We start from the raw sequence: 11,552 nt of genomic DNA, 5'->3' as shown, positions 1-11,552 counted from the left end.
AAGTCTGGGCCTCCCTTCTGAAGCTGCTGCCCCCGCGACCCGACCACGGATAAGCGGAAGAAAATGGATGGATGGACGGACATTCATTTCCTGTTCACCAACATAATAAACAAGTTAATACGAAGGTTTTAGTCATGATATTTTCATATCAGCTCCAAAATATCTGATAAGCAACAGAAATATGCATTTTGTGTTGATTTCCAACCTAAGATGACCATTGGTTGGATTACTATTCTGCCTTGACGTATAATCTATGAATTTGTTTAAGCTAAAGCCTGCAATATGACAAAACACATATAAAGTTACATGCATGCATTATCTTTTCAAAAACATTAAAAATCACCCTTTGAGTTATTCAATTTGTAATGCAACTTTGAACTTGGAAAATTTATCAAGGATATTTCAGATGCCATAAACGATTCTCTTCAATTCACAAGCTATACACTTATACTTGATGCTTGCATTTATAAGGTTTTTATTTTTCAAATTTTGTATTGAGAGATTAGTTACAGTCTTCAAGTTTAACATATTGTTTATCTCACTACAGGGCAGCAGTGGGGATGATGTCCAGATGGAACTCAAACAGCTCACCCTGGCAGTGTTTGTGATTCGGAAGGAGGGAGAGGGATTGAAAGAATCCCCAGAATACATTGTCATTGGGGGAGTGGAGGTGTTGCATGACCTGACTTCAGTTGCCTCAGCATGTGCCCTGCTTCTGGGTTTGATATATGCCCTTAACCTGGCTTATCCAAAACCTCTGTGCTTCACATTTGAAGTGTTTCAAAATATCTTCATGCACAAGATGTCTCCCAAAGTTCAGAATTTGTTTGGAAGACTTCAGACCTCACAGTAAAGACAATTGCATGTTGTGCAAAAGGACAGATTATTTTCTGTCTTTGTTTGAACATGAGGGCTCCATGTATTGGAAGCTTAACMTCAAGGGACTGAACTTTTTGAATKTCTTTTGGGACATTGTGCATATTAAAGCCACAGCATTAGTAGGCTGCTGTAGTATTGTTCACAGACACTTTCACAGCGTTCTTTCATTTTTTCAATTTGAATTGAGCAGTGCTTAATGTTTACTATTCTGTTCTGTCAGTTAACTTAAGTATCGGACATKGTTTAAACGCGGCAGCCATTACACCACATCCTTGTTTCAAAGGATGTGCATGTTATTGCTCGTTTCAGTTTGTTCTTGAAGATGTTAAAAACAGTCACACATGTTACATTTTATATAAAAACAGATTAGGGATTGAGAATGTTGATTTCCTTTATTTTAGGAGGTCTTGTGGTAAATCTGAAAAACCTTATTTTTTTCAGAGGAATACTTCTGGATTCTACAAGCTCACACAGGGATAAGGTTTGCCATCAATGTGCAACTTTCAGATGGACTATTTCAATACCACCTTGCTGAATTTACACACCAGCAGACGCTCAGCTGAGCAGAGACATACAGTAGTAATGAGCAGTTCATTTGAATCCGGGGTGTTGGAGATTGGATTCATTTGAAAGTTGCAGGATGCTAGCTCTCCAGAACTGGACTTGGGTGCCCCAAGTTGGGTTTACTCCAAAGCAAACCCAATTAAGCAGAAATGCAAAATCTCTTATGAAGTTTCAAAAGATCTGTGTAGTATGTTCAGTGCATATGTTGTGAAAAATCTGTAAGTTTGTGATTTCACAATAAAATTTAAAATGTTCTATTTGTGCAATGTAGATTTGTTATTATAACCAAGTTGAATTTTTGAGTAGTGTAAAGGAATTTTACTCCTATTTTAAAAGCTAAAACAACATACTAAAACATACTTTAAAAAGGATTTGTATTTAAGCAGTATTGTAAGTACAAAATAAGTATAAACGACTTTGGGGTAGTTTCGTTTTTTAAGTTAGAACTTAAATTTTTGAGTTGACTTTCTATAAATTTAAATAAGGGGGATTAAACATTTTTATATGAAATAAAGTAAATAAMTTGAGTTAGACTGACCTAAGTTTGTCAAGTTAAACTACAAAATTACATTGATCCAACTTAATTGAATTACTTACCAATTGAAACAATTCAATTAAGTTGAATCAACTATTTTCTTTTTAGAGTGTACATAAACAATATAAGCCCGACCTTAAATGAACTCAACAAAACTGAACATGAGAACACCCGGACAAAATCATAGCAAAAAATTATGACACAACAACAAAGCAAATTTAAATGCTCACCAGAATGGAAATGTCTGGAGCAAACTTTTAGGTATGTTGGAGAACTTGATATGAGGACGTTTCACGGCTGATACCAGGACATTCGTTTTCTTTTCGTTAGCTCCGATAGCTTAGCCTCCTCGCGTTGTTTCCAAGCAGGAAAATAGAAAACGGACTTTCGTTTCACCATCTTTTTTTACCGTTTCAGTCGTGTGATCGGACATTACATTCAATAAGACAGCAAGTTCGTACCATAGCTAAATTATTTTAAGTAACTTGGATTAGAAAAACCTGCGAGACTGTCGTTTCTGCCGGTTATGTTTATGGCCCCCAAAGATGGCACTGATATTCCTCCGTCTGCAGCAGTGACGTCACGTTCCAAAGCTCCATAAATATTATTACTGTGCATAATGTGTTGACACAAAAACATCTACAAGTCACTACAAGGAGTGGAACGGTCCGCCTCCCCCTGTTTACTCTAGTGGTTTGTCCCAACCAAACAGCCACGGTTGAAACCATAGACATAATATTAGTGTAGACCCCACATTGGCTGCTCCTGCGCAGGAAATACGGCGGCCATCTTGGAGCGGTACTACCTCCTACTTTGCCATGGTGGACAAATGAGTGCAAATAAGCAATAAAATTAAGAAATAAAGCATTTAAGGTACTCAAACATAATCCAATTTATAAGAATTGAATTGATTACAAAAGAAAACAAGCAATAGTAAGGAGAACTATAAAGAATGCAAAAAGAGAATACTGGAGAAATTTTTGTAATAMGATAAAGAAACAAAAATTGAGAAAATTTGGAAAGTAATCAAAAGAATGAATGGTATAAAAGAGAGTTTGAATATCCTATACTAAAAATAGATKATACAAATAYAATAAGAGATGAAGACAAAGCTGAAATATTGTCAAGAACATTTAGTAAAATTCATAGTTCAAATAATATTAGTGAAAAGGGAAGAGAACATACAAAAATTATATATAAAGATTTATTACAGAGCGTTGAAAAAACAATTTGTTCAATGTTGATTTTACAAAAACGGAATTAAATAATGCACTTAAGACAAAAACAGCACCAGGTAAAGACCATATTTGGTATAGAATGATGAGACAACTCAGGGAAAAATCTAAAGATATATTATTACAATTATATAATAAAATTTGGGAGGAGGGAAAATTACCATTGAATTGGAAGGAATCAATTATAATAGCAATAACTAAACCAGGAAAAGATAATTCAAACCCAGAAAACTACAGACCAATAGCTTTAATATCAAATCATGTAAAATAATGGAAAAATTATTAATAATAGACTAGTATATTATTTAAATAGTAAAGGATATATGTCAAAATATCAAAGTGGTTTTCGAAAAGGGAGGAGCACTAATGACCCAACGCTATGTTTAGGGGGGAGCACATCTGCTTTGAGACTTCTTTTCAGCTAATTTTTTTTCACCCGTTTTATTATTATTTCAAATCTTGTTAATTTGATTGGTTGTGCTGCAACCAGATTTTGGGTAAAATATCAAGTCTTTTCAGGTAAACAGGTTCAAGGCCTTTGCTTTGCCTATGCATTTTTTACTGGATCATTTAAACACAGTGTCATTAAGCATTCAGTAAAAATATCAGCTGTGCTATTTTTAATGACTCCTGGATCACAGTTTTGAAACTAGTTTAACTAACTTATGCCATGTTGTTCTTGGCATCAGTTAATCCAGTTTAAGATAGTTCATTGGATTCAGATCTTCAAGGCCTGTCAGGAAATGTGTTAGTTGTGGTTGACAGGAACCAAGCGGTTTTCTCTTTTTCGTCATTTTGTTTTTAATCTTAATTTTGTCAGGAATTTACAGGTCAAATTCACYGAAGGACACTGATGTATACAACACAGAGAGGAAACTCAGACGAGCTAAACACAGTGCTGACACTCAACTAACCCGAACTCAGACAAAGCCTTGACGAGACTGCTGCGCCAAACCTAAATAGCTCACCAAACAGGTGGATCAAATTACTAATTAGTGGACAAGGAACAAAGGAAAACCGGCAGTACACAAATGAAAAACACTTGAAACCTAGAAATAAACCCAAACTAAACGGAGAACACAGAAAAATCACAAAAAAACCAACATTATGACAGGCCTCGCTTGATCTTTTTTATGTCCTCTTTTCAGTAACAACTGGAAGAAAATATTTGGCATGCTATCTTATGTATTCAGTGTCAAATTAGAACCAAACCCATTAGCAACCCTTTTTGGGGTTATAGAATAAGGATCTATTTCAGCCAGTTAAGGTTTCTTTCAAATAGAAGGGTTCCTCTCTTACATCTCAATTATAGTTTTTGCAATATATTATGAATTGTCTTAAACTTGAAAAACTCAGATTTTCACTTAAACCTTCTGTTGATACATTTTAAAAATCACAGAGTCCTTTTTTGAGGGCATTTCCAGCTCTTGGACAGTTGAAACTTGCAACAATGGAACTGCAGTGATACACAAGGAAGGTCTCTGGTTGGACAGAACTGATATCATTTTAGTGATGTGGGGTGGAGGGTTATTTTCTTGCTTTATATTTCTATTTCTTCACTTTGTTTCTAGGACTAAAACCGTAAGTTTTTTCCTTTTTTTATTCAATGTACAAAAAATATGTGAAAATTCAATCAAATGTTTTTGATTAAAAAAGAAAGAAATGTAAGAACTGTTTTTGTTGATCTGACTTACTTAAAGGACCTGGACCTTTTCCTGGTCTTCTGGACCTGTGGGGCGGTGGAGGTCAGTTGGTGGAATATCGTGCAGCTTTGCTGGCCTCACATGGAATTGCCTCAATGGCACTTGACTACCTGACATGTAAATACACCATGGAAACAGGAAAGATTGTGGAGCAGGACTACTTTGAGGTAAATGTGAAGGGAATATGTGGATATAAAACCAATGGCAACATGAGCATCACATGGATACTCATCCGCGAAGCAGTTTGTGATGTACTCTACAAACTAGTGCTTTGTAGAGTACATCACAAGAAAATATGAGTTTTTCAGGGTTTCCCCTACTGTAATATAAGCCTGTATAATTATATTATTATAAGCCTGGAGGGGCCTTAAAATACATGGASCCGGGAGCACTCACCAATCACACTGCTGACACCTTTGTGTGTGGGACACGTTGCTCGATATTGCAGCTTTATCTGTGAAGTTTACTTCTGCACGGATTGAGCAACCCCACCTTYCACTCAAACAGGACACAGACTCTCCTGTAGCGGCATTTATATCAACACCCTTTGACTCGTGTTTCTCTGGAGAATTCTTAATCAAGGTATGAGTCATGTTTAAAAGCCACATCGTTTGCTCTGCTTGGCTCAATGTGAAGCACATTTATAGCCTATAGCCACGCTTTCAGAGGTTTGAGCTTGCAATGAGGATGATATATCTATGTGAACAAAGAATTATGTGCGGCGTGTGCTTTTACATCTCATGCTGCTCACCGCGTTTCTATATCATATTGTAGCTATGGTAACAAAACAATCTAACCATGAATATTGTTCTTTGAACTTTTGCAAAGTAAACTTGCCAGCTCCTTAAAATATTCAGTTTAAATGTTAAACTATTTAAAACCTTTTCATTTATTTATGCTGAAACCATTAAATCAAATTAAGCAGCATTACATTTTTATATCTGTTGTGTTAAAATGTTAGCATTCAGGTGCTTAGTTAATTTATGCCTTGAGCCTTTTGCAAATGTGATCAACATTACATCATGTTTTAGAGCCACTAACTCGGGGATCCTTAAGTTCAGTCCTCCATCCTGCAACTTTCAGATGCTTCCCTGCTCCAAAATACCTGAATCAAATGAATGCCTCGTTACAAGGCCTGTTCAGAGCTGATCCTGGTCTGTTGGCGTAAGGATGCATCCAAACGTTGCAGGACGATAGCTCCTAGTTTATTTCCTCATAGCAAAGACATTCAGTGTGTTGACTGTTACAGCTCCCCATTTGTCTGACGGACACTGAATCACACACACATTTCTGGTCCTTAAATTTTACATGCCAAGCAAAGCCATGCAACTTCCCTGAGAAGTTCATACAAATAATTCTGTCACAGATGTCAGTGGCAAGTAGAAGCAGCAAGTGTAATTGAGCTTCAGAAAATCAGAGGAGAAGAATACAAATAACCTTTACTGTCCATCAGTTGGGAAATTTAGTTCAGCCCAGTATGTAACCATCCAGAATTATCTAAGTCCTTTTTTACTGTCTTGCGTAAATCTTTTGGATGCGTTTCTTTTCTGGAAGTTTGTCACTTTAACGTGATAYCATGTGCACATGTTAAATGATCTGGTTTTAAATGTCTTTAATTTTATTTCAAAACAATTACCCCCTGAATGAAGGATTCAGGCTTTACTGATAAACAGTGAGGTTTATTGGAAGCAAACCCTGAGTTTCACCCTAAGAGCTGCATGTACACACCCGCAAAAAAGTGTAAGGTACAAAACCACGCTCTTATACCCATAACATTTGCAGCTAAAAATAATGTTTATCACAAAAAAAATATCAGCTATAATTCAAAAACTATACCTTAGTGTTTGTATACAGTAAAACAAATTTACAGTTTTAACTGATCAATATTAAAGACATCCATCCATTTTCTTACACCCTTGTCCCTCAGTGGGTCAGGAGGGTTGCTGCTGCCTCTCCAGCTAATGTTACAGGTGAGAGGCGGGGTCACCCTGGACAGGTCGCCAGTCTGTCGCAGGGCAACACAGAGACACACAACCATGTACACACACTAACACTTAGGGAGAATTTAGAGAAACCAATTAAACTGACAGTCATGTCTTTGGGCTGTGGGAGGAAACTGGAGTACAAATTATGGATCTGGTCCACCGATCTCTCAATAAAATTGATCAAATTCTCTCAACGAGAAGTCTGGGCACAGAGAGCCTCTTGTCCTGCGGGCACACACCCGGCGGGATTCACCCTGGATTTATTCATGGTAACAGGATTTCTGCTGTTTGGAGCTTGTGGATTCCTGGAGTATCGAAAAATTTGTGATGGACTTGGCCGAACTAGCAAACACTCAGACAGTTGGTGTGGACAGAGACGAGGACTCTAAAACTCACTAACGAGTTGGAATCGATCTTGGAGAAGTTGCTAGTTTCAGTTCAGTGGAACAACCAAACTAATTTGGATGATTGGGAACTGAGATGTATCGGAGAAACTTTAGGGAAGATTGAAATTTATAATCTTCCCGACCTAAGACGTTCTGTTTATGGATTGGCTTTCCCCATGTGGCCGTGGAAGGGCTGCATATTCAATCTCCTTGAAGATATGTAAACACAACGCTCCTTCCCACCTCACCCCCTCCTGTATCCATGGAGCTGAGCGCTCCCAAGGACATTCCTTGATGACATCTTATCGGACTTTCCAGGAGCCTCAGCAACGTAGTTTCATGGCCCTGTGACGTCACCGCCTTCACTCATGTCTTTGTTTTGTCTGAATGTGTCCTTTCCTCTTTTTTGTTTGTTTGTTAGAAACGGTGGAGTACTTCCTATTTAGCCCAGAAAAGGATTATTTTAGTTTATTAGTAATATTAGAAATTGTGGAGTACGTACTGTTTAGATCAATATTATACAACCCAGAAATGGAATCAGAATCAGCTTAGTTTATATTACTTTTAACCCAGAAAAGGAATTAGACCAGAGGATACTTAGCAACCCTGAACAGGAGCTCCTAGATTACATACTTTAGATTCTTTTCTTCTTTCTTTCCTTTCGTTTATTTTGTTTGTATTTCCTTTTAATTCATGTAAAGCACTTTGAATTGCCTTGTTGCTGAAAATGTGCTATATAAATAAAATTAACTTACCCAGAGAGAACCCACAATGCACAGGGGGATCATGCAAACTCCATGCAGAAAGACCCCAGGCTGGGAATTGAACCAAAACCTTCTTGCTGCAAGGCAACAGCTCTACCAACTGTACCACTGTGCAGCCCCATTAGAGACATCCTTATTTACAAATGAACATACCTTGTGCCTCTATCAAGGGAGCCGCTAATAAGATACATTTTAACAACATTGTTGCAACTTCCTTCATTCCTTTTTTGTCGTTATAATATTTACCGTGGAAGTTGTCTTATCAAAATAAAAGCATCAAATGAAAAACCGGAAGTCAACCATATATTACACAAATAAAACAAAGTAAACATGATAAGCGATATAACAGGCTAGAAGGTGACAACAAATTAGGAGTGCAACTTGGGGTTATTTACATTTAATATTAGCTACTTTGTGGTTCTTAACATTTTCACAACTTTTATCATTTAGAAACAATAATAAACGGGTTTGAACAGTTTAAAAAACAAATGTCTCATTTTATGTGTTAAACAATGGTGCAGTTGGTAGAGCTGTTGCCTTGCAGCAAGAAGGTTCTGGGTTCAATTCCCGGCCCCGGTCYTTCTGCATGGAGTCTCCATGTTCTCCCTGTGCATGGTGGGTTTTCTCCGGGTACTCCGGTTTCCTCCCACAGTCCAAAAACATGACTGTCAGGTTAATTTTCCTCTCTAAATTCTCCTCAGTTGTGTGTCCTGCCTGTCTCTGTGTTGCCCTGCGACAGACTGGTGACCTGTCCAGAGTGACCCGGCCTCTCGCCCGAAATCTCTCACTGGAGATRGGCACCAGCAACCCTCCAGACCTCACAAGGGACAAGGGTGTTAAGAAAATGGAAGGATGTCTCATTTTACACTAATTATTTGGGATGACATTCACTATTTTTAGCTTCTTTTCTTTTTTTACCCTTTTACTTTTGTGCACCAGTTACTTTATTTGGCAGATTTGGGTAGTTTGTGTTAAATGGCTAGAATGGTTACATTGCATCATTTATCAGAAGTTATACTTAGTTCATTAAATACATGTATAGGGAACACATGCTTTTATACTGTACATTTTCTTTAGGTCAAAGTCAAAAAGCTCAAGTCCAAGTTGAGTTCCATGTCTTTTTTGATGTCAGAAAGTTGAGTCTAGAGTCATGAATGAATTTCACACCTGGGATTTTGCAATATTGCAAAGAAACCTCTAAATTTTTGGAGGACGAGAATATTTCCTGTAAGGTTTAATTAGATGGACATGGACCTAAATATGTGGCGAGTCAAGTTAACAAAAAGTCACTTCAGAAAACACAGCAAACAAGTTAGTGTTATCAACTTTGGTATCAGCAACATATAAAAGCATTGTCAGCAGCAATAAAACACACGTTTCTTGGAGAATGTAGCTGCATGTGTGGAATTAGATAAACTGTTGCGGTTTCTGATATGTGCGACATGGACAACTGCCCAGGGGGCAATCTTGTGGGGTGGGGAGGGTGGCATGAGCAATCAACAATTTCATAGTAGGGGGTGGGGGGGGCACTGGTAGGGTGGTTCGCCCAGGGCGCCAAACATCCTAGGACCATCTCTACAGATAAACATTACAAAGCTGCAATAAAGTTCTGAAGGCTTTAGGTCATATTTTGTCAGAACACTGTGCAACACTTAAGGCTAGATAGTTAACTGCAGCATCAGAAGACTGTCCTTTGAAAGAGTGAGGTTTGAATGAAAAAACAGGAGGCAGTGCTTTTAGTTTTGGTGTGTATATATATTAAGTGATTGGCATAAAAACATAAAACTACAGCAGCACAATTAGAGACACAAGACAGTTTACTCAGAATAAATTTATTCCAATATCATAAAGTCCATTGTCCTTTTCCTAGCTCGCCATCTTCATATCCAGATGAGAATATGGTCCAACAGAAAAAAAACTGACCTAAAAGGTCAGAAAAAAACATTAAGTATTTTATCCAAAACAATTCTCATAATGTACAAGGAAATCAATATCAAATTTAGGCATTTGGTTTATACATAGTAAATGCAAAAGCAATCATTCGATTTCTAATAATTTTGACAAGATTCAATGTTTCAATAATCAGGTTAAATTAAGCACAATTTAAATAAAGTTTTAAAAAGTATCAATCATATTTCAAGTTGATCAATTTAAAGTTATTTAGAGTTACAATGCACTTTCAAAATATCAATCAATAAAAATAAAATTAATTGTCAAATACTCAAGCAGAGTGAGAGAGAAAAATAAATAATACTGCGGAATATCAAACTTAAAAGTGTAGCTATATTCTGTTCTGATCAATTTGACTCTCATTTTAATCTTCACTGCCTCAGCATCAATACAAAAGTTCCAAAATCATTGATGCACTAAACAATTTACCTTTTCAATGGGTGTGCGGCATACGTAGCCTCAATGTGCCGTGACGGAATCCCATCCCCGTGACATTCCAGGTAAACAGCACCAGCAATTCTGGCAAAACAATGCTCCAATGAGCATCGAGCAGAAGTTTCATATGTAAAAGCAATACTGCTATCAGATGACAGACTCGCCAGGCAATCAAGTCCGTAGATTCACTGATTTGGATCTATTTGTGTGGAAGATGCCAACAGCAAGTCACAGCCACAGTGGAGACAGGTGAGGAAGTTAAAATTGCACGCTGGAGGCGGGACTTTAAATAAGTTAGCAGAGTTTGGGGCAACACAGGAACTGGGCCCGCAAAAATCAAAGTACCTGACTAACTGTGGGTTACAACCGTCAAATGAAAGTGGCGGCTACATGGAGCCAGAGGGGGCTACATAACCATCAATGCAGTTTTCACTGCCATTACAAGAAACATAAATCTCAAAAGAGAGAGCTTAGCAGAAAAATTAGAAATACCACCCAAACACTCTCAATACCCCATCAATATCATGTGAGAAAGCAAAAAGCGTTCTCATTTGATGGAGCAAGGTATACAGATTGGGATTACCCCTAGCTAACGTTATTCTGATGGTCCTGATGACATGATAGGGTTTAAAGAACGTGATGTTGATGGAATCGTAGGATTGTGATCATTTTGTGACTGTTGATTGCTAAACAAAGTTTTGAGAGTATTGTAAAGTATATAAATTCACTTACACCATTCTCACCAGTAACTTAGTGCGCTTAAGCTCACCAATTGGGTCACTAACAAAGAGATGGGCATTTATTACATCATTTATCATGATACATTTTTTTATCACAATAAGATGTTGATTTATCGTAATTGGGGCTGCACAGTGGCGCAGTTGGTAGAGCTGATGCCTTGCAGCAAGAAGGTTCTGGGTTCGATTCCCAGCCTGGGGTTTTTCTGCATGGAGTTTGCATGTTCTCCCTGTGCATGGTGGGTTTTCTCCGGGTACTCCGGTTTCCTCCCACAGTCCAAAAACATGACTGTTAGGCTAATTGGCCTCTCCAAATTGCCCCTAGGTGTGAGTGTGTGTGTGCATGGTTGTGTGTCTCTGTGTTGCCCTGCGACAGACT

General features: G+C 37.7%; 1 protein-coding gene across 1 annotated transcript in view; it reads left to right on the top strand.

The window, feature by feature from the left end:
* Nucleotides 1-11,552, top strand: part of LOC103460423 (acyl-coenzyme A thioesterase 4-like) — a 57,162-nt gene that overhangs the window by 8,534 nt on the left and 37,076 nt on the right. The window contains exon 5 of the mRNA XM_008402575.2: nucleotides 4,914-5,083. Coding sequence (XP_008400797.1) covers nucleotides 4,914-5,083 — 170 coding nt within the window. The remainder of the gene's footprint in view (nucleotides 1-4,913; nucleotides 5,084-11,552) is intronic.

Source organism: Poecilia reticulata, unplaced genomic scaffold, assembly GCF_000633615.1.
Source record: "Poecilia reticulata strain Guanapo unplaced genomic scaffold, Guppy_female_1.0+MT scaffold_240, whole genome shotgun sequence".
NCBI lineage: Eukaryota > Metazoa > Chordata > Actinopteri > Cyprinodontiformes > Poeciliidae > Poecilia > Poecilia reticulata.
Note: the sequence above shows the minus strand (reverse complement) of the source record. Positions and strands in the feature narration are given on the sequence as shown.